We start from the raw sequence: 23,339 nt of genomic DNA, 5'->3' as shown, positions 1-23,339 counted from the left end.
GGGGAATCTCAAAATGAAAAAAGCTTCGAACAAGGAACTAATGACAGCTCCCATTCTATATTTCGTGATGACCCCACTAGAAGAGCCCTGCTTGCCAAAGAATGTATCATATTAATCATTCTGTATCGCAAAACCACAGTTTGGAGTGAATGGAACCTTGGCATCACTATGAAAATAAACAAGTGTTGTGAAAGCCATCGACTTGTTGGCACATGTTTCATGGAAAACTACTGTCACTACCCAGGAAGCATTTACTTGAGCAGAGAAGTTTTGAGAGTGAAGTATATCAAAATATCAGTTAGCCAGGTCAAATATGTAAAGTTGAAATTTTAAGAATGGCATGTTGGCTGTGAACCAACTCATTCGATTAGCATTTCATATCTGCCAGAAAGGACATTAACCCAAAAGAAAATTCCACCTTTAATTTTTGACCTGACCTCAAATGACTAGACTTGGCTTGCCATTGTCAAAAATATAGGGGGAGCGCAAACTGTGCCAATTAACCATGATACAGCTGCGCAAGTACCTAAGTGTAATATTTTCTTTTGTTAGCGAACCGACCAGGTATACTATAAAACTACGGTCAACACTACTACAATGTTTCCCTCTCTGCATCACAAATCGGGTTTTATTGCAGCGCTCAGGCTTACTAAAATGGCCAGTGCATGACGGCTGCCACACTGAAAAGTGATGCGGACTGAGGGCCCCCAAAATGAGTGGCCCACACGCAAGAAAATGCAGAAATAAGGCCTCTGTTCTAGTATCCACCACATGAGAATAAAGCTCGATAGAATGATTCATGGGCCCATAGCCAGCAAAAAATCCTTACTTTACGCCGTTCAGAAGAAGCACAGAGATAGAAGTGAACGAATGGTGAGATGGTCAATATTAAGAAAGTAGACAAACCTGATGCAGACAGCCTATTTATTTCTGTGCCATTTCCTGCGAGTTGTTCTGCTTTGCACCGAAGATGCAATGAGAACATTTTCTAAACAGATGTATGCTAACAGCAAAACGCTCACCTCTTTCTTCCAAATGATTATCAATGAAAAAAAAAAAAAAAAAACATTGGCAGATCAAAATTTTCCCTAGTTTGTATTTTACAAAAACAAATGTTAAAAGTTAAAAGGAGATGCACTTTCAGACGTTGGCACATAAATGAGGCAGCAAAAGAATAGTTTTTGGGTAATAAATAGGCCCTAGAGAACCAAAGCTATGGACAATCATTATTTGAGGTTAAATGGCTGGACCAGCCGAAGATGCTTGTGTTGCGTGAATGGCGTTGTTCCGCGGATATGTGTGCGCAGTGGATTGACGTAGATGTCTGCAAATAGTTCATCAAGTGGGACCTCTTTGCTGGTCTTCGATGCTTCTGTAGCCGCTTCCACCTCTGCTTTCACCTCGGACTCTATTTTCTGCAAATACAATTGAAAGCAAGCAGCATCCCATGACAGAACCATTTATTACAGGTGAATATGTCCGTGGCTATTTGCTCCCTAAGAATGCAAATTCGGAAATTTCAAATATTCAGTTCAATAGTAAAGTGTTTTGCACTCAATCCATTCCAAATGCTCGGAACATTGGACAGCCTTTTTGCCTTGTGTGCCATAGCTAGTATTTAAAATGTTCACTTTGAAATCATTCCACGAAAATCAGTAATCATTTCAAATTTTCTTCAAGCCAAACAGAAAAAAAAATTACAACAAATGCAAGTTAGGTGCACTAGCACTTCGGTTTTCGCTTCAGTTTCGATTAGAGACTCTGTTTTCAAGACTTCAGACAAAGACCTGCGGAGCCTGAGTGGTGGCCTTAGTGGTAGCACACCATAAAATTTTGGGGACGCTTAAAGTACAAGGGCAATGAGATAGTGATGCGTTCTGGCATGTGAATAGAGGCAATTGAACTGTTCGCGTCACCATGGGCTTGAAATTCACTCACGCCCAGCAATCGTGTCTTTAGTTTATATTAGCCTCAATTACCGCCTGCCAGAGGCCAAAGACTGAACAAGCATCGGTGGAATCAGTGAATGCAAGTCTAACTGCTTGCCAACTAGACCACGTGCAAGGACCAGACAAGCAAAGATTTGCAAGCGCACAAAAAACGCTTTCTCACAAGCCTAGTCCACATATTACATTTATCATTCAAGAGTGCGAATGCAAGCTATGAGGGCTGCCACAGTGGAAGGCCACAGTGGAAGGCTATGTTACCACTCCACAGTGCACGAGGGGCTTTAGCAATGGTCACACCAGCAGAACACTTTTTTCTTTTTGCAATTTTTTTTTAGACCACAGTTAACAATGATGGATCATACTAGGAATGAGCTAATACAGCTTGCACATTCAAAGCTTCAAAGATTTTGATTTCAAGTTCCATTAACTTTAAGTGATGAATAAACATGTTCAAAATTGATTGATATCTAATAAAATTTAAGCCTAAAATTAGTGATTATGTATTTATTTCTTTGTATATTGTGTCAAAAAATTTACTTTTTAACACAAAATTGTAAATAAGCATTATTTCCAGTGCCTTAACATTTTTTTATGTATTCTTTAAGGCACCAAAATGCACAACTTTGTACATTTATATTGAAGCAAGCAAGGAAGGAACAAAGTTCAGATATGTTCACTGTGATCAAAAATCAAACCAATGCAAAGTCCTTTAACACAAGAAATACTATCAAACCCACTAATAATGAACGTCACACTTATACTGAACGTTCACTTAATATGAATAAAGATAACATTACCACTACAGCACCGAGTCATAGAACAAATATTCACAGATGCAAAACTCAGTTACAATAAACATCCAGGCACCGAGAATTCGCTTATTAGACAGGGCACACTGCGCATCTTCCACATGGTCTTATAGCAGTATCGACTGATACCATTGCCATTTTTTTCGCATGAAGACCTTGAACGGCATTGATTATGCAAAGATAAGATCTGCTACTAGCATGGAGCATCATCATGGCTTTTGTAAACAAAGATAAGGTCTGCTACTAGCATGGAGCATCATCATGGCTTTTGTAAACAAACTCGCCGCGATCACGTGCGAAAGACGTCACCGGCTAGCAAACAACAATCTGGCACTTTTTTTTTTTTTTTTTTTTTTCTTTTTTTTTTTTTTTTTTGTGCAGCAGTTCTAAAAAGTATAAAAATAGATTTTAGGGAAGAGTCACCAACGTACAGGTTTTCACTCAAGCAGATACTGTAATCTAAAATCCCAGTGACATTGGTTCGTGACCTTACATGGAACGGCATGTTGTACTGTTGGAGTCCCCAAACACAGAGCTTCACAGCTGAGTCTGGTACTACTGGACCTCAGAAAGAAAAGTTGAAAATGGTACCTTTATCTCGTCACTTGCAACCAGCTGCGAGCTGATCAGCTTGTCCTTGAAATGCGTGATTGGGTCTCTTGTCTGCCTCACTTCCTGCACCTCTTCACGTGTCCGGTAACTGCAAGCAAAAAAAAATGAAATCGGGAAACAAAAAAATATACTGTGTATCATTGATAACAAGATAAAGAGAAAACAAGCTTTCTTCATGAGGAGCAAAAGAAACATGCACAAATGACAGCCACAATTTTGCAAGTACTACCGCCATGCTCAACAAATACAGTTGCACAAGGAGTACACATTCAAAACTCCTATACCAAGTAATGAACAAATAAATAGCAGTGTATTAAAAAGAGTCTGACAACTGCATTCTTTTCTTTTATGGAAAAACTTGGAATGTCTTACTTTCTATGACTACGCTGATGTTAGCTGAGGAGCAAAAGATGTATTTATTACTAATGAAATTGGAACTAAACATGCAACATTTTTCTTTCTCCACACTATTTTCACATGTGATGTTACACACAGATGAAAAAGACTGCCTGCATTGAATGGACGGTAGTGTAGGCCAGACTCGGAGGTCTTCAAATTTTCATATTTTTGCCTTTTCTAGCTTAATATACATAAAAAGTAGCTACTTGCTCAATATGAGGCAATAATATAAAAACATAAGCCAAGCAAATTAATTTCTCCTAAGTTTCCCTTTAAAAAGCACACCAGTAATTAACTTAATCCGACCAGTACATGCGCCAGCATCAGCAGATGAGTTAATATCAGCAAGGCCATCGCCAGATGACTGCGAGCTGAATGATTGCGAGCTGAAAATGGCCCAGACAACAAATCACTTATCTTCACTTGTCACACCTGTGACTCATGTCTCAACCCATACACTAGACAGCACATGAGCCACTGCATGGCAAAGTACACCACGAAAGAAAATGGTTCTGATTTGTTTATGAGATAGTCCCAACGGGGTGCACACCATTAGGGAGGCTAAAGTGAAGAGCTCCAAATAACCTCGACCCCCTTGAGGTCCCTAACATGGAGTGACGTTGTACAATACATGAGCCCCTTACATTTCCAGTCCATTAAAACACAGCTACCGCAGCCAGAATCAAACCTGAGTCTCCCGTTTAAGTAGTCAAATGCACTAACCACTCAGCCATAAGAGCAGGACATAAAGAAAATGCATCAATGATCTCAGCCTTGCATCAGCTGAGACATCAGCAGCTGCTACAGCTAGTGATTGATCAGTACAGAGTTAGAAACAACAATCCAACTTGACCCCTTCGAACTTCTTAACCTAACTCCCCCCCTTTTCCCCCACCTAATTTTCTGCCCCCCTCCCCCCCCCCCTGCTACACTTTCCTTCCCTGGGAATCTAATTTGTTACCTTAAGCGACCATCGGTCATCCTCTCTTCACACCACATGCCCTGCCCCTGCGCGTGCCCATTTCTTGTTCTTGATTTCCACTAGAATTTGACTAACTCGAGTTATTTCTATAACCCACTCTGCACGCTTCCTATCTCTTAATGTTACACCTACTGTTTTTCGTTCCATAACCCTCTGCACTGTCCTCAATTTATGTAGAACTCTTTTTGTTAGCCTCCTCATTTTAGCCCCATAGGTGAGTACAGGTAAGATGCAAATGTTTTCATACTTTGGCGTTTCTGAATCAAATATTTCGTCTGCTTAGATAATTTACTGTTACCTCTCTATCTTACCTCCTACTCCTACCGCACACCCAGTAACAATATCTCTTAAGGTATCATTCTTCACTTCTACACTTGGTCATCATCCTCGGTTAAAGCTGAATATCTATTCTTCAGCGAGAGCCTGAATTCTTCTATTTTTCCACTTATCGCTAATTCGTAGATGGACTTTTTCCTCACTAACCTGCTCCTTTCCCTCTTCAAATCCAGAATAAATCAAGACTTTACCATTCTGTGGTCACCGCATCTCACCTTTCCGATTACCTCTACATTCTGCATAATTCCAGTGTAAGAACACAGTATGAAGTCAATATCATTTTTAATCTCCCCGTTAGGGCTTTTCCTGTCCACCTCCAATTTTTCGATTTGCTGAAGAAGGTATTCATGATTCTTAAGTTATTGCACTCTGCAAACTCAACCAGTAACTTCCTCCTGTTATTCCTAGAACCAATGCCATAGTTGCCCACTGCCTGGTCTCCAGCCTGCTTTTCCTTACCTTGGCATTAAAGTCGCCCATTAGTACAGTATAGTGCGCCTTTGCTTTCCCCATTGACAATTAACATCTTCATAGAAGTTTTCGACTGCCTGGTCATTATGACTACATGTAGGCGTGTAGACCTGTACAACCTTCAATTTATATCGCTAATTAAACTTAATTACGATGCCTGCCACCTTCTCATTAATGCTATAGAATTCATCTATATTACAAGCTATATCCTTATTGACAAGGAACATACCTTACTGCTAGTTCTCGTCTCTCCGGTAAAACCCGTTAACAGAGCACATTCCTGCACTTCAGTACTGTATAAGCCTAATTTGGCCTCCTAACCTAAGCCCTATGATATCCCATTTCATGCCCGCTAGTTCCTTGAAGAACATTGCTAAACTAGCCTCACTAGCTAGGGCTCTAGTGTTAACGTTGCCAGGGTCAGTTTCCAATGGCAGCCTGTCCGGAGCCAGCGATTTTTAGCACCCTTCGCTGCATTACAGGTCTGACCGCCGTCATGGTCAGTTCCGCAGCCGCTGGGGACTGCGGACCAGGGGTTTGTTGGACTATTCATAGGAGGTTACTGAAATTCTGTGCAGTTAATTTCAAAACAAACACCTGCTCTAGTGAGGCATTTGTGCATCTCTAATGCTGTCCTCATATTTTCTAATGGAAGGTACAAATTCTATTAGCAAACAAGTTGCACATTCTAAGGCGAGCAAACCAGACGATCGAGGAAAATTCAGAATGTTAAATTCAGATACTTGCCCAAAATTGAATGCCGAACAACAAGTTTTGTGGCAGCGAGGTGCACTCTAGCAAACAGTGGCACCTCTAGCAGCCGGCCTTTAGCCAAAGGAAAGTTCACCTTGGGCAATTACAAACACAGACCTGTAAACCCCCGTCTAGACTGCATGCCATGGACTCAGCATCTTAGCTTAAAGGATGCCAGTTCTGTGGGGAGAAGATGGACCTGTACCAAGGGGTATGGGCCTACCAAGGAAATTCAGAAATCGAAATGATACCTCAGCCAATGATTGTGGGTTTGAATGTGACTCAATCCAGTTCATACCCCAGAGACCATAACCGACCAACTCCTCAAGGGAGCCCAAGCAACAGCCAATGAAGTCCCTGACTAGGGACCCCACCCACAACATGACCAGAAGGTGCACCGAAGGATTCTGGTACAGTTTCCACTCTACCTTGTGCCAGGATCACTCATGCTGTGGCCATAGTACCGGTAGGTAGCCACTTCCATGACCAGCGGGCCCTTGCCCTTGCGGCAGTAGTCGACAGCAAAACGGGAGGCTTCTCGTACTGCTAACACATCCATGCCATCCACCTGAGGAGAGAGCAAAGAGTGGACGGCCCCCTTCACCATGGTAGTGTTGCCCTGGCTCAATAAACTAGCATTGCTTGCCCAATATATTCAGCACACATTAGTACAACCGGCAGCAATGCACTCCAGCATGCGCCTGTTGAAAATAAATCCTTCATCAGCCTACTACACAATGGAAACTTTACCCCATTCTCATGAGTGAGCAAGTACTATGTGTTTCTATCATCTGCTCCTCCTCCTTCTAGTTATTCATCATGAAAAACATAGATCCCACACACTATCTCCAGTTAAACCAGTACTGCATCATCTGCGCACAATCTACTTTTGCAAATTTTATTATCTCATCAGGCAAACTAACACTCTGTCACTCACTGCTACATTTATGTTCCGTTAGAACCTACCACATTAGCCTAATGAATTATCAATTAGTACTTGTGCCCTGCCTATGTCCAGTTTTGCTTCTTCAATTGAGAAAATGCTGCTAAATCCCAATTGTTCTCCAACCAAAGACGCTCTCTTGTCACCTCTTGACATTACCTTTGTCATTTTTCTCGCTGTAGCATTCTTCAATGCCCCAGTAAAATTACAAGCATTTTCATCAATGTCCAAGCTTCTGCACTGCAGATTAATTTAGATCTTTTTTTTTTTTCAGACAAACTAGATGCAATGTAACGGTTAAAAATGCACATACAGTAAAAGCTCGTTAATTCGGACTTCTAGGGACCGTAAGATATGTCCAAATTAACCGAATGTCCGAATTATCGAGAGAACAAAAAAACAAAAAAACATGCACGATTTTATCTCAACATACCTTTATTACTTAAAGTAATCACGGATGCTTGTCTGCTTTCCCGCAGAAACCCGCGCGGATACTATTTTCCTCAGTCCTTCCAGGTGCTCAGCAGCACGCATGCCATCTGCAGTGCCCCAACAAAATTCCTCTAACACAACGAGGGCCTCTGCTGCTTCCTTCACAGTGCGAGGGGGCCGAGGCTGCTCCTCTCGTAGCCCCTCTTCCTTCTCCGAATCTTCGCCATGCAGTACGTCCCGGACAATTTCTTCCTCAGTTTTCGGCAACACCGGCCGTTTCGCCGGTTTTGCCATCGGGGGCGAGTGCGGTGATACCAGCGCACAACAGAGAAGCAATGAGCCGCACTAAAGCAAGCAGTCTTCAATACAACAGCGTAGCGCACCGACAGTACGGTGTCTAGATGGGTAGATGTGCCGACCGGCGGGGGTAACGCGTGCCTTTTCTTCATGACGCCGCAGTGGCGCCACCAGCGAAAGCCCGGTTCATGACCGTTTCCTCCGGCTGTCGCCACGCATGACAGAAAGCGACTCGCTTCACTTTTTTCCAAGTGAAAATGAGTTTATTGCAAACAAGCTGTCTTACAGGAATAGGGAAGGGATGTAAACATATTACAAAGGCAGGGAATCCGAGTTTAAGGCTGTTTTTTTACGTACAGCGTGTTTGCTGCGTTCCCGATTTTTCAGGCAAGCAACTCCAAACACTGTTATGTCACTTCCTCGTTCTTAATTTTTTTTTCATTAAATGTTCCACGCCATCACAAGGCAACGCGAATATATATTAACACAGTGCTCAGCTGTGATTTATGCATGTGCATGGGCGTAAGCAGACCTTGCGAATAAATAAAATAAAACGAGCGCATAAGCTTGTATTGCAAAACGGTATCTTCTAGCTGAACTTTTGAAAGTGCAATAAATGGCATGCACACATTAGTGTTTTTGAGTCAGTGAAGTAACACACCCCAAAATCATGCCTATGCGTTCAAAGCACGTGTCTCAATTTCAGGTGTTTTCTTTTTTCTTTTTTTTTCGCGCGTTTTCACGGGCCAGGTTCTTGCTCTTGACCAAGAAGTGGAGGCGCATGATAGAGTAAAACTTGACGACGCTGTTAGTGATCTCAATCTTATGGTCCTCACAACCGATCATAGGCGAAGGTTTGAGCTGCAGAAAAGAGGCGAAGTCTGCGAGACTTTCTAACTTGTCCTGCTTTCCCAGAAATTCCAAAAATACGTCACATGGAACGATTCCAGCTAGCAGCGTCTGTTGTTATGAAATCCACAAAAAGTGAGGCGTTTTGCCATTATCACACCCTCCACCGTAATTTTTGCTAGCACATCAGCTTTCACGTTCTCCTTCGAGGCGAAAACGCCAAGCACCTGGTGCCACTTTCCGTGAATGGTTGGAAGAGAACAACTAGGGCGTGATCCGCCAATTCTGAGCTAGATGAAAATTTTTCGAGGTCCACCAAACCGTTCACTTTCCCGTAGTGACTGACCGTCAGGTTCTCGGAAAGTTTAATTTCATCCATCATAATGCTGCCATGACGTTGCTGCTCCGTCATGCATCTGCATTTTTCCTTCAAGGCAGCAAACACCCGTTTGTTGAAGCCGAATCCGCTTCGAAATCCGCGCAGTAACAGTTGGAGACACGTTCTGCCGGGCAGCAGCATGATATCTACTCCTTGCGCAGGTGCTCATAAAGCCGTTTGCTCCTCATCCGCATTATCAAGCATTCGAGCAGCCACTCGCGCTGGTACTTAAAACCCTTCGTGCTTTTCCGCTTTGAAGCATTTAAACAGGCCATGACTTGTGACTGTTGTCTTACTGGCAAATTTTCTATTATTGACATGAGCGCGCAGCTTTCTAGTTTTGAGTTCTTCCTCCTCATCTCTTCCAGTTTTGTCTCAAGAGTAAACATATTTCGCTTCAGTCTCTTGAACTTTGCGGTTGCAAGCTTTCTCTTCTTTTCGCGCTCCCTCGACCTCCGGTCCTTTGTTCTTTTGTACGACAGCTGATTTAGGAGCAACTTTTTTGCGTATCGGCAATGTAAACAGGAGTCTCCTTGACTTGCGGCGATGCCGACGCATTTGGAGCTGAATGAATTGTGTTGCCGTGGATTCTTATATTCTTGGATTTCGCGAGGACGGTGTCAAGTTGGTCATTGCATTTTACGCCTTGACATGGAATCATGGCATCCACGTCAGCCAAAGGTCCCCAACCTGTTCACGAGTTTCCAAATCCAGCTTCTGTGTTACGGCGCCTTGCACGGACGGTGGCTCGCAGTTTTGACGCACAGTGCTCCAGGAGTATTACTTTCACCAGAACGATGCTCTGTCCGCTTTTTCTGCAAGTCGAGAACGCAGAGGCGCCAGAATCTTCAATAGAGTGATGTGTCCAGTCGCTGTGGGATACCGTGCAGGTGGTGAAGTCAATGTCAACCGCACGAGGTACGTGACACTTCGGTTACAGACGTAGAGATACCTTCACTGGAGCTTGAAGGTACTGGATCGTCCGGCACTGTCTCAAGGTCGTGGCTGTCACTTCTGGCAGCCTTGGTTGGGCGGCAGCCTGTGGAATTCTTCGTCTTTCGTTTCGCGGTCACCTTTCTTGACAGGTAAGCAGGAGCATCGGGCAGGGCAGAAGGCACGGCATCTTTCGTCAATCGTGGGTGAGAACGTGGGAGGCTAACAACGTTGCCTTCTATCATATATTTGTAATCCCGTTCGATACACTCTTGGTCAAAATGCCACTCACACACAACGGAGTGTGGCTGCAACCTCTTGTCGGCACGATGAAGAGCAAGCTCCCACCTTTTGAACAGTTCGGGATCCCGCGGCGCCGAAAACAGCGAGACTTTCAGTCCTTTTCTCGATGACTTGTAGCCAGATTTGCAGAAGGGTGCGAAACAAGTTGTGTCCTTTTTGGTCTTCATTCCGATCACTTCTCACAAAAAGCGCAGCGCCTGCTCCGCTACGGCGCTTGCATGTGGACGATGACAGATAGCAAACAGACGAGAAAACAGGTAGCTAGTGTCGTCTGTTTATTGTTTCAATGCCAGACCGCAAAAGTCTCAGTTTCAGCTACTATTTTGACTGATAACGCAAGTAATAAGCAATGTTTTTAAACAAAAATGAGGTTAACAAAACGCGCGATGCGATTGCGACAAGTAGCAGACGATCCGCCGGTGAGCACCGGGCGGAGAACAGCAGCGCCAGTTTCGTCGTCATGAAGCGGAGGCACGCGGAACTACGCTTTGTGCCCTGCCGGTCGGCACACCTACCCATCTAGCCACCGTACCGACAGCAGCAAAACGACAAAATGGCACCGCCAGTAACGTCGACTCGTGAAAAAACAAGAAAAAGTGCCCATCCAGCCACAAGTCGAGCCAAGTTGATTAATTGATGTCCATGGCGATGCTGCTTTTGGGTATCGCTACTGCGCCGCGTTCGTCTTATTTTCGTTTTCGAGCCTCGGTAGCTGCCCAAAGTTGTCCGAATTATCCGTTGTGCGGTCAAATCGGTCCGAATTAACGCGAGTTTCGTCCCATAGACTCCTATACATAATTCTGGGGACCAGGAGCGAAGGTCGAAGTATCCGATTTTCCAAATTAATGGGAGTCAAATTAATGAGCTGTATTTCTTGTACTGTATTGTATTTTACTTGTATTGTATTTTACAGTATTTCTTGCCTAAAAATGCCTCATCACCCATGCACTGCTCAGTGGGATTGTGTAATGCTACACTCAGCAATACAACACCACCATATCACATCATTACTTCATCTCCTGCATGTGCCAAATAACTCGCACCTCCATGTTACTGCAGTTCAAGATGACTGGGTTCTAAACGGCTACGTAGCTGCCACTCACCCAAATACCAGGGATGTAGTCCCCACGGCTATAGTAGTCGGTAGAGGCGGCACCTCTCTCCGCACTCGTGCCCATGGCAAAGCCATTGTTCTCACAGACAAAGATGACAGGCAGGTCCCATAGCTTCGCCATGTTGTAGGATTCAAAGACCTGACCCTGGTTGGCCGCTCCATCCCCGTACAGTGCCAAGCAGACTCGATCCGTGCCGAGGTACTTATGGGCGAAACCAATGCCGGCTCCCAGTGGCACCTTTGACAACAGGGGAACAACATGCTTGCTAGAGTTACAAGGTCGTGGGATTGAAGTTGGAAGCAAAATGCACAAGATGTTCACGTGCTGTGCTGCATCAGTGAAAGTTACAGAACTGGTAGTCAGGATCAAACCAGAGCTTTCCCTTAGAGGAACGCTACTTGGCCAAGTAGGCAAGCTGCCTGACAAGGTCAGGATTATGAAAGAATGCATTAAACATAACCCCATGTCCATTGATTGCCATGCTGCACAAACCAAGCCATCTACGGTACGATCTTGGTGATACGAACCCAGTTGAAACAAATTTCAAAATGATATGAATTGGTGACATTCGTGCACTGTGGATACAATGTGGGTGACTTTATACATTCCGAACAACCTCCCGCTCCACTACGAATAACATGCACCACATGGACATCGTTAACTCTGCGACTTCAGAAATACTGAAACCAGGATCACTGGTCACACTGAACGCACAGGAAGAAGTTTGCAGGGGCCCGGGCCACAAATCGGCGACACTGCAATTGCCAGCAGTCAGCTGTAGCTACCATAAGTACATTCCCTCAGTCACCGATAGATCTGTGTAAATGCATTTTCTATGCTCCTGAATACAAAATTTACTTGTTCCGATAATATGATTTTTTTTTTCGAACCCTGTGAAATTTGTATCCCCGAGATTCTATTGCAATTCCACCCATATTCTCACCCAATGGTATGTGAAACCTAAGGAAGCTAAGAAAGAAAAATAACCAACACACTTTAGAAAAATGCAAACAGCCACATTGTGTGCTTACATGAACTGAACTCTTTCTGCAGTTTCTCTTAGCTCGTCAGTTACTTTAACACATCCAACAATGTAAACACAGTGATATCAGTGCACAAATGTTTAAATAAGCCTGTGTACATGTGCATGCATGAATGTTACCTGAGCTCCAACAATGCCATTCCCACCATAAAAGTCGGGACAGTACAGGTGCATCGACCCTCCTTTGCCACGTGAGCAGCCAGGCTCTCTTCCTGCAAGAAAAAAATCTGAGGGTAAGGGATGAGCAGTACACAGTGCTGGTCTTTTCGGTTTGTCATTTAATGAACAAGAGTGATAGCGCAAGACAAAGTTGCTGAGCTAAAAGACACATGCCTCCCTTCTTCTCTGCACCCTCGTCGTTGGTTTGCGCCATGACTCTTGCCCTTAGGATTGCGAGAATTAACCAGTGCCATACTGTTCTCCCGTAAGTAACACCCCAACAAGGCAGCTTTGACTATGACAGTATCTTATATCAAGTAAAGAAAAAAAAAAAAGGAACCCACTGCTGTTTCACCTAGCCACCAAGAGCAGCTGAAGTGTTTGTGTACTCACGGATAACTTTCTGCGGCCCTAAAGCGAAGGCTACAGGAACAGTGGCTACAACGACAAAGGCCAGTCTCCTTCCCTTTGCAGCCTAGAGAAGCTGCAGAGCCACAGAAAGCTGTCCACGAATACAGTGGGTTTGTTCTGAGATTTACCAGGTCTGCTTCACAATTACATTCCATCTTTATTTTCTTGCTTTCTGAGACTCGCAAAAGTGACCCTATGCCCCAAGTTTCCTCCTATCTCTAACTCAATCTCAATAAAAGCAGGCTTGTGTAACCACCACAGACAATCAAAGTCAAGTAGAATTGCAAAAGAATAATAAGATTATAACACCCCAAATAAAATGCACAGGGGACTTGCAGTTGGCACACTAAAGGCACCTGACATCATATAAAGAATAGAAGAACAGTCGGATTTTAATAGTGCGAAAGGAATAATGCAAACAGTACACATAATATGGCAGATTTCATTATAATCCTACTAAACGTCATGATGACAAATGCGCGTGTGGCTGAAAACTTGCAACACATATTATTTCTACTGCAGGAAGCTGCCAGCTTAATTTAATGCCTTTTTTTTTTTTTTTTTGCCTTCGCGAACAAGCAGCAGTTTGCCTCCCAAGTTCATGACCGAGCTCACCTGTCAGCTCGCAGAGGACGCCAGATATGCTCACGCCCCGCAGGTAAGCCCAGCCGTGTGCACGGTACGCTGTTATTACACTGTCACCCTTTTCAAGGACAGACTCCATGCCTACTGCACAGGCCTCCTGCAAAAGTCAATTTCAGCCTGCCATCACGAAAAATGACCAGCAACAACCACTGATGGCCAAGCCTCAAATAAAAAGACAAAAACAGTTCCTACGACATCGAATCTACAGTGACAACACCTAGCATAGGTGCACAAGTGCGACTTTCTATGCATGACTTAACACAAATACTGAAAACATTCTGTTACTTGGCAGAGAAGCTCAAGACCTCCTAGCTAAAAAAAAGGAAACCAATGAGGTAAAATTGTCTGTCAGTATTTTTTTTTTCTTCTGCCTGCAAGTTCTTGAAGAGCTCACCAACCCTTATTTTTGCTAAAGTGGAAAGTGCTCACCTACAGAGGACAGGAAGAGCTGGTTGGTAAAACTGTAATTACATGCGATAAAAAATTTGTAGATAGACACATCATGATTTGAGCGGTCAGTTATAAAAAGTGAAGCCGCCATATTTAACTATTCTTCAATAAATCACTTGGTGAGACATAGAAACAGTTGAATTTTTGAACACGTTCCAGATACTTGAATAAACACTGCTTCCCCAGAGCTGATGACACTCAGACTGTCAGCTTGTGTGCCAAATGAGGAGGCATATGTGTGGAGACTGTGTGTTACTATATAGCATGCTAACCATGTTGTTAAAGAGAAATGATAAACCACACAGCATGCTTCCACAGGCTCGACAAACTGCGGTCTCTATACCTTGTTAGTTCCTGTACAATATGTGTCCACTTTTTTATAACACTGAGATGAACTTACTACGCACACCAAGCAGATCAACTGAAAAGTCACAAAAATGCCTTCACGGCAAAAAGGAAGTTTTTGCTTTAAACGCCACTTGTCACAATAGTTCAGTGGCTATAGAGGTCATCTATACAGAACAAGCTTCTGGTTAACAGCCACGGTAGTCACATTGCGATACAGATGAAATGCAAAAAAAAGAAAAAAAAGAAAAAGAGGTGCAAGAAAATTTTCGTGCATGTTCCCAGGAGGCCAACACTAATCTGAAGCCAGCAGCTAAACCAGTTTTGCTTTTGCACATAAAAATACTTGAAGTTCTAGAAATGTGTAACTTCTTTCTCATGGTCTTAGTTTTGCGAGCAGGGTACACTTTAAAATCTCTTGTCAGTCTTGCATTTTGAGTTAGCTCCTCTCAGTTCACTTCTGTTTCAGAACAATTGACAAGACATATGGCACTTATCAAAACCCATTTAAGCGCTTACACCAGCCATGCTGGCTCAGTGGTTAAGAAACGCTCGACTACTGAGCCAGATTACCTTGGTTTGAACCCAGCCACGGCGGTCACATTTCGATGGAGGCAACATGTAACAAGGCGTGTATGTGCTGTATCAATGCACATTAAAGATTCCCAAGTCGCCCTAAATTAATCTGGAGCCCTCCACTAGGGCGTTCCTTCCCAACCGAGTCGCTTCACGATGATAAACCCAACATACCATGCCAGTGTTTATATGTGCTATACTAATCTACTACAATGTAATGCATTTTGACTACACATGTACAAGACTTCACGAAAAAAACAACAGACATTTTTTAAAATTCGGCAGTGCTGGGGGAGTACTGTACCTGGCCAGAATAAAGATGACAGAAGCCTCTAATGATCTTTGCTTTGTAAAGGCTGTTTGCTGCAGCTTCCATGCGGCGAATTGCGAACATTTGCCTGTAAAACTTAAGTCCATCCTCCTTCGTGCAGCTGACGTCTGTCGATGGCCCTTGATCTAGCCTGTGCAGCTTGTATGGCTGTTAAGAGGGAGTGGTATTTACATTATTAGCACATTGCAAGAGAACTTGAAGAGAAATTCAAGGAAATTCAAGATGTGCTGAAGATCATAATGAAGAATTAAGCAAGCATCACCCCAAATTATGAAGGAATGTATTATTCTGCACAGAGAGATTTAACTACATTTTAACATGTCGATTCTGAATTACAGATAACGCAAAAAAGAAAAGACATAACAGGACCATGAATGGTGTTAGCTGAATGCCTAAAGAGCAGACACGGCAGCATTTAATAGCTGTTATTTTACGTCTTGTGGACAAGAAAGGTTATAATCTTCCCATCCTAGCCTACAATGAGCTAAGTGTTATCCTTAAGCTAGTTGGTGAAAATACAAGATGCGTCCTTAGAGCGTAACTACCGGCGATAGACGAGGAAAGAGTGGACGAACACACGCGATGAAAACCAATAAATGAGGCTCAGCTCGAAAATTCAAGAATTCTTGTTACGAAGAGGACAAAGCCCGCAATGTTCGACACTGAATGCGGGCCCGTGTAAACTCTTGAATCATTACCTTTGTTTGAAAGGTCGCCTCGGAAGCGTTGCGCTTGCTGATAACAGCGAAGATGCATCTCTGCAAGCGAGCATCAAAAGAGATCACTGGTTATCGGTCACGTCGGTTCGGCATATATTATGCACAGTGGGATAAGCGTGCTCACTGTTTATGTTCCAAATGGTTACACAAGTTATAACTTAAACACTACAAATGAATAAGTAGAACAGATGACATGACCGATCCTTAATAAAATGCACTACAAACGCGGCACACAGTGGTATCAAACCGTCAAACGTGATTACATGTGAAATGATAATCAGTGTAACTGTTCCACGGCTTCCGTGCTGTGCACTTCTCCCCAATCACTGTTTGGGGCGTGCGTCACGCTCACCTTGTGTCCACTGAAGACATCGGAGATGACTCGGCCCACCGAAGAGTGCATAGCGGTTGCAGACGTGTAGTTGTATGCAGGACTAGTTATTGCACCTCAATACACACACATTCCCACCTCGCCAAAACTACTTTTAATAGCGAGGATTTCTGATCGCGATCACTAAACGCTCAAGTTCAAGCTGCACCGCAGACCGCAGTGTGAACTGTGAATTCAGAAACCTCTTTCGGATCGTCCACACAAGTCGCAAGGTCGATCAGACCGTCAGACGACTCCGCCGCCTGGTGGTATTTCCCGCCTCCGCAGTTTTGGTTTTCCTCATCCAAGCCGCTGCCGCAGCCTGCAGCCTGTAGAACGATGGCTGCTCTTTATCGTGCCCTTGTGACTACAACGGACAAATTTGTTCCTTCTGCACTCCGCCCGTTGTGGGAACATCCAGCTGGTGAGTCAAATCAAAGCCCCTTCAGAATTGTTTACTTTTGTTATTTACACGAATGCCCGATGCTCTCGCTTCTCCCACCGTCGCTCATTCCAACTGTGGCGGTTCCCTTCTGATTGCGGTAATATTCGGCACTCGTTATCTTGCATTGCGACGTATACGAGAAAAGCGTTGTTTGTCTTGTGCGTCGTGCTGCCCTGACAAAATCGCGTGCAGTATTTACTCTTATCCAGCGCGTGCGCGTGCCACAAAAGTTACTCGAAACCAAATGTTTGCGCGTTTGTGTAGTTATCCCATTTTTCAAACCTTTCCTCCGCAGGTCCCAAGACTATTTTTTTCTGGGCACCTTCATTCAAATGGGTGAGTGAGCCTGTGCAATCCCGTATTGCTTCACTGCGAGAACGCTTTGATTATCTTGTTGCTGTTCATGTGAATACCACGCAGGCGCTCGTGATTGCCGGCATCGGTGACCTAGCGAGGCCAGCTGAGAAGCTTAGCGCGTCTCAGTCGACAGCCTTAGCTGCTACTGGTGTGTATGATGGTGCCAGGCATGGCATTTGCATGAAGCGCCTACGATGTGCTGCGTTTTGTTTTGCAGGGATCATATGGTCTAGATACTCGATGGTCATCATACCAAAAAACTACAATCTATTCAGCGTCAACATTTTTGTAGCCTTGACTGGGTTGTATCAGCTGTTGAGGATCTACAGGTACGGTGCATCTTTCCTGACTATGTCTGCTTACAATAAGTAGCAGTTAACATACACGACACGAAGTACAAAGCAATGAACTAAATCAGATTTTGGCCACACAAATACTCCATTAGCCTATATGGAGGATATTGCTTTTGTAACGAAGTTTGGAGAAAAAAAAAATGTTCCATTAAAGAATATGGTGTCCTCTCTTTTTCAGATATAACCAAACCTTGAAAGTGGAAAACAAGAGCTAGGACTTCAATGTTTGGGAATATGTTTTGCCTAGTAGTAGGAGCTGTATGTGTAGGGCAGGAATATGATTTTCCGTGAAGATATAATAGGTATCACTTGAGATGGCTTCTATACCTGCCATGTTCTGACATGTTATACAGATATCAACTATTATGCTGCGTAATAAAATGAACATTCTAAACACTATGATAATGAAAAGTATTCATTCAAGGTGCTCCTGAAAATGCAAGTTACATGCAAGACTTATGTTGTGAATATTTCAATACATACGTCCACCGACTTTTGCATATATTTTATTTCTAACACATACAAAACGTTTGTAAAAAAATACTGAAATTTACCAGACTAGAAAGCAAGCATGGTTAGGTAAAGAAAATACTTTGCTTAGTAAACTACTTCTTTGGGCTACTGGAAAGCTCATTTCTAGCCTAATAATAGCATATTTGGGACTACATGTACTGCACTGTATCAAATAAAATGTCAAGACAGCAGCATTCATCCTACTTCGTTGCCTGTAGTGGTTGCTGTTTTAGTTAATTCGTTTTGGAAGGAGAACCTTAGTTTGTTACCCGGCGACAGAATTCATCTAGGTCATAGTTTGCAAAACATTTGAACTCGTTGCCGAGCTTCCGTGTATGCATTGGCTTGAAACTGCACGGTCGAAGGCCAAGAAGCTGTTCTGCATGGGATTCCATAACTGCACCTGAAAGCAACAAGGACAAAATGTGCATAAAACAGTGGTGAGCAAAGCTCTATTTGCTTGCATATTTTGACAAACAGATTCTGCAGGCTGCATCTGTTGCATGATGCTTTTATAGATATCTTCCACCACCAGCCACAAGGTTTCATTAAGGTTTTGAGAAATGCTGTACTTTCATGGGCTTGGGTACGATGCCACACAATTGAAACAAATGTTGTGGTAGCCTCTACGACTTCATGACTTTGCAGATAAACTGATATGTACCTAATAGTCTGTCACAGCAGAAAGACTAAGATAAAATATGTGGCTTGATACTATGCTAGAGTAATAACTTGTACAATACTTGTAGCACTAAGCCAACTCCACTACCCCACGACATCACGTGAGGACTTTTTCTAGGGAAGAATCAAAGCACACCATCAAGCCTGCCTTTTAATATGTTAATCGGGCAGTTCAATGTTTTTGAGCAAAGGTGACAGCTGACATGTCCCAACCTTGGCTGCACAACATTTGCATGCCATCCATAAAGGCATGTTACAAAAGTTGCCTTACAAATGATAAAGTTGACACATGATCAGCACCCACACTGGTAGCAACAGTCTTATACACTTGTCACCCATTACACAGCACTAAGCCCAGCAGCTGGAAAGTATGAGAAACAGAAGAAAGGCCTAGGAGTGGCTACAAATTTCATGCCTTACCTGTGCACAGGATTATGAATTTGGGCTTCAAGAACACAACTGTTTCAGCAGTTTTTGACAGGCACTCTTCGGAGAGGAAAGGGGGATCAAGCACCACCACAGTGAACTTTCCTGGCCAGTCCTGAGGTATCTGGAGTGGTGCGTTGTAGTCGTAGTGCACAAAGTCTTCCCCGTGGCACTCAAATCGACGGTCGAACTCTAGCAGCTTGAGCATGTTCTTGCAGCCCATGTCACGAAGCTTCATATACAAAGTTGGGCATGATATACAGGCAATGCTGCAATAACAATGCCATTGAGGCACACCTTCAGTTATGTTGGAGTGCAAGTTTCAACAAGGGTGCTTAAAAGGGGAATTGAAATGTTGTTTGTTAAAGTTGTAAAATATGGCAGCTACAGAGCCACCAGTTGCAGAAATGCTTACAATAAGAATTCTGAAAGTTGTATGTCTTTTCCTTTTCCTAGTTTATGTAGGCTATCTACAGGCTGGTTATCCACATGACTTGCCATTTCAGGAAAGCCACAATATGACATGCAAACTGATACCTTAAATGACAACCTAGTATAGTAGAAAAGTATCTCTAGATGAAAAAAGGAAAGCTATCTACAGTACTTGTGCTGTTCCTTTGCAGATGCCATAATTTCATTCTTCCAAACGTATAATGGGGCTGACAATGAAGAATGGGCAGCACATGTTCTCAAAATAACATTTGTTGAGGCTCAGGAAGGAAACAGTGTTTTGGCTGCACAGCATAAAACATTGTCAACTATGCATACAATGCTGTGTATCTGTCATTCCACCTTGGAATATATTTCAGCCCAATTCAGAGATCTGTCAAGAAATTGACATTTGGTTTGGGAGCTTACCTTTATGCAGACATCGAATTACCCGAGCGAAAAGGGGGGTTAGGAAGACGGGGGGGGGGGGGGGGGGGCGCAAAGTATTACTCACGCTCCTTCTGGTCCTGCTGCTCTCATTGCTTCCTTGGCCAAAGCTGCTGCCGTCTCGTCGCTGTACCAGAACTGGCTCAGTTGCTTGGGGAAAGAGAAGTGTGCAATTGGCAATGGTTTTGCTTCTGTGCTTATGGCACTGAATTCTGGGGCTGACACCACAAATGAACTGATGTGTACCAAAATAAGTACTTTAAATGCGATAATGCATATCTTATACATCTGAATCTCGGAAGCGAACTGATTTATTTATAGGAAGGGAAAGGGCGCGGTACTGTCTCACTTGTTCTCTGTGGACACCTCAACCGCGCCGTAAGGGAAGGGAGGGAGTGAAAGAGAGAAAGAGGAGCCGTAGTGGAGGGCTACGGAGTAATTTCGACACGGACGCCTCTTCGTTTCGCCTCCATCGAAACGCAGCCGCCGAGGTCGGGTTACCGGGTACTCCGGCACAGTGGTCGGTCGTCTTACCACTGCACCACCCCAGCGGGGCAAGGCCCCCATAGCTCTACTCGGAAACAGATTTCACTAAAATATTTCCTTGCTGCACGATTTTGTTTGGAGAGTTTTAAGTATCGTAGTTTGAATGACGCTAATCTCAGTAACCGGTTAATGTGACACTTTCTCTTCACATTTGTAATATTACACGCAACACTCCAGAAGTGTCACAAATACCTCACTGCCTTTGAAGACGCCCGTAATATTGCCATCACCACAGCGCGTACCGTACTATATGGTGGGCTATTCAGCATACCCAGTCTTCCTCCGGTACAGCGCCTTTTTCCAGCGCCTCTCTTTCACGTAAGAATTCCTCCAGTGCGGCCTTCGCATAGTCGGACAGTTCCGGTGGACCCTCGTCGTCAGATTCGCACCTGCGAAAGGGACGCCCGCTCACTGCTCAATTACTCGCGAGGGACGGAAAGGCAAGCGTTGGGAGGGGTCCATGAAGGGCAAGGTCGGCAGCACTAGATAACCGGTTTCGTTGGCCCCTGAAGCCCTTGCTTCTGCTCTACTTAACTTATAGGCTGAATTAGCCGCGAGGCTACAAAACCGGTTTCTTTCGCGGTGCCTCCCTTCTCACCATGCTTTGAAAACAGTTTTAATACGCACAGCGGGGCTTTGCACCAAAGAGCAGCCAAGCTAGTTTCACCTCATGTTTTACTGTTGACCGCAGCGTAGACAGTCGGCACCAACCGTTTTCAGGCAACGTTTTTCGACTGCGTAAACTTTCACTTGTCGGCGACTTGAGATCGGAAACTGCTGGGTGCGGCCATCTTGCTGATGCTCATGTTGCTGCGAATTTTCCCGTCGGCGAAACGCGTGGCGCTTGTGCGGCAAATTCAAACCTTGGTCTACGGCATCACATCTAATCTGGCAATGCCCCGATTCTCTGGGAGCTAAAGAAACTTATCCCCTTGATCAAATTACCTGGGAGTCTTACATCCGCAGCCCAAATGCGGATGAAGAAAAGATCGTCCTACGCCTGGCGGAGGAGGCTTACTCCAAGACCTTCTCTGCGGCCACGGCGCAGGAGAGCCGGCAAGGAAACCCTGCCCCTGGCTGAACCCCTGTCTAGAGGTCCATGTCGGTGTAAATAGTCCTCTCTCTCTCTCTCTCTCTCTCTCTCTCTCTCTATATATATATATATATATATATATATATATATATATATATATATATATATATATATATATATATATATATATATATATATATATATATATATATATATATTCGGAGGTTGTGGGTTCGGTTTCCACCATCGGCACGCAGTTTTTTTCTTCTACTTTGTGTTTAATTTCTTTTCCCCTAAACAGATTACATTACTAATTTATGTGATTATCGAAGTAAAAATTAAAAAAAAAAAAGACAAAGTACAATCCGCAAAGCTTTCCTTGGACTCGTCAACTGTTGGCTTCTTTCCTTCATGTATTATAACGAGCACCCTCATTTCCCCTTCATTTATCTGCTTATATATATATATATATATATATATATATATATATATATATATATATATATATATATATATATATATATAAAATCCTATAGCTGACGAAGTCGTGAAGTACGCATTTCGTACAGTGGTCGAAATCTCCGAGCTCTGTACCATCGCAGATCGGCCGGCTACTGTATATTCTCCATATAATATATTAGGAGCTATGGTTTTCAGGTTTTACTTTTTGTGTTTCATGTAACTCAACCCTTGCCATTGTAATGCCACGTAGCACTATGGGTGTACAAATAACATTGCTTTTAACTTTTGTAGAAGCATGAAAACTGCACAAAAACATGGGCCGCACTTCCACATTGGTATTTTGCCGCATGATACCCCGCCGGGGTGGCGCAGTGGTTACGACGCTCGACCACTGTTCCCAAGAACGCGGGATCGAATCCCGGCCTCGGCGGCAGCTTTTCGGTGGAGGCGAAAAGCAAGGCGTCCGTGTGCTGTGCGATGTCAGTGCACGTTAAAGAACCCCAGGTGGTCGAAATTTCCGGAGTCCTCCACTACGGCGTCTCTCATAGCCTGAGTTGCTTTGGGACGTTAAACCCCACAAACCAACCAAACCAACCATTTTGCCTGTCACAAACCCCCGCCTTTACGGTCACAAGAGGTGCGGGATCCTCTTTACGATTACTCGTCGTTCCTCTATGAGGGTTGTGAACACATTTAAAAGTTAGGCCGGTCAACCCGTGAAGCACGTGTGTCGGTGTGTGATTGAGGAATAAGTACAAATAGGTCACTTTCTTTTACAAACAATTGAAGGTTTATAAATAGCAGACCAAAATTACACTGATAATAATAGAGTACAATGAAAGAGAATACAACGCCACGACAAGATATTGATAAAGACGAAGAAATAAATGATAAGAGAAAAAAAAAATAACCCGACAATGAACAAAACACTGTGATAAAAATATGAAGACTATAAAGATAATAAAGCAGGTATTTCAGATATTATAAGTATGAGCAAAAGTTACATAAGAACACAGCGTAAAATACTACTAAGTCAG

At 43.6% G+C, this 23,339-nt stretch overlaps 3 protein-coding genes across 3 annotated transcripts; 1 reads left to right on the top strand and 2 right to left on the bottom strand.

Moving 5' to 3' along the window:
- Positions 1–907: 907 nt before the first annotated feature.
- Positions 908–16,903, bottom strand: LOC146208590 (pyruvate dehydrogenase E1 component subunit alpha type I, mitochondrial-like). Its single transcript, XM_084595159.1, has 9 exons — positions 16,593–16,903; positions 16,220–16,279; positions 15,495–15,668; positions 13,790–13,916; positions 12,725–12,816; positions 11,551–11,799; positions 6,740–6,879; positions 3,350–3,458; positions 908–1,415 (listed from the first exon to the last, which is right to left on the bottom strand). The coding sequence occupies exons 1-9, from the start codon at positions 16,641–16,643 to the stop codon at positions 1,227–1,229; spliced, it is 1,191 nt and encodes a 396-aa protein (XP_084451285.1). The 5' UTR covers positions 16,644–16,903; the 3' UTR covers positions 908–1,226.
- Positions 16,885–18,474, top strand: LOC146208589 (mitochondrial pyruvate carrier 2-like). The gene is made up of 5 exons (XM_084595200.1): positions 16,885–17,034; positions 17,351–17,391; positions 17,476–17,560; positions 17,630–17,741; positions 17,944–18,474. The coding sequence occupies exons 1-5, from the start codon at positions 16,950–16,952 to the stop codon at positions 17,978–17,980; spliced, it is 360 nt and encodes a 119-aa protein (XP_084451326.1). The 5' UTR covers positions 16,885–16,949; the 3' UTR covers positions 17,981–18,474.
- Positions 18,254–21,612, bottom strand: LOC146208588 (EEF1A lysine methyltransferase 1). Its single transcript, XM_084595189.1, has 5 exons — positions 21,475–21,612; positions 21,079–21,196; positions 20,329–20,411; positions 19,380–19,654; positions 18,254–18,681 (listed from the first exon to the last, which is right to left on the bottom strand). The coding sequence occupies exons 1-5, from the start codon at positions 21,477–21,479 to the stop codon at positions 18,536–18,538; spliced, it is 627 nt and encodes a 208-aa protein (XP_084451315.1). The 5' UTR covers positions 21,480–21,612; the 3' UTR covers positions 18,254–18,535.
- Between the last annotated feature and the right edge of the window lie 1,727 nt (positions 21,613–23,339).

The sequence above is a fragment of the Amblyomma maculatum genome, chromosome 1 (genome assembly GCF_055883805.1).
Source record: "Amblyomma maculatum isolate TAMU_Amacu chromosome 1, ASM5588380v1, whole genome shotgun sequence".
In the NCBI taxonomy this organism is placed as follows: Eukaryota; Metazoa; Arthropoda; class Arachnida; order Ixodida; family Ixodidae; genus Amblyomma; species Amblyomma maculatum.
Note: the sequence above shows the minus strand (reverse complement) of the source record. Positions and strands in the feature narration are given on the sequence as shown.

Coding starts and splice junctions, on each gene's coding strand:
- LOC146208590 (XM_084595159.1), bottom strand. CDS start 16,643: ATGCACTCTTCGGTGGGCCGAGTCATCTCCGATGTCTTCAGTGGACAC. Junction 12,817..13,789: donor CGTCCTCTGCGAGCTGACAG/GTGAGCTCGGTC, acceptor TTTTTCTTGCAG/GAAGAGAGCCTGGCTGCTCA. Junction 1,416..3,349: donor TTGCAAGTGACGAGATAAAG/GTACCATTTTCA, acceptor TTGTATTTGCAG/AAAATAGAGTCCGAGGTGAA.
- LOC146208589 (XM_084595200.1), top strand. CDS start 16,950: ATGGCTGCTCTTTATCGTGCCCTTGTGACTACAACGGACAAATTTGTT. Junction 17,035..17,350: donor GTTGTGGGAACATCCAGCTG/GTGAGTCAAATC, acceptor TTTCCTCCGCAG/GTCCCAAGACTATTTTTTTC. Junction 17,392..17,475: donor GGGCACCTTCATTCAAATGG/GTGAGTGAGCCT, acceptor AATACCACGCAG/GCGCTCGTGATTGCCGGCAT.
- LOC146208588 (XM_084595189.1), bottom strand. Junction 20,412..21,078: donor CTGTACCGGAGGAAGACTGG/GTATGCTGAATA, acceptor TCTTTCCCCAAG/CAACTGAGCCAGTTCTGGTA. Junction 18,682..19,379: donor ATTCATAATCCTGTGCACAG/GTAAGGCATGAA, acceptor TGTTGCTTTCAG/GTGCAGTTATGGAATCCCAT.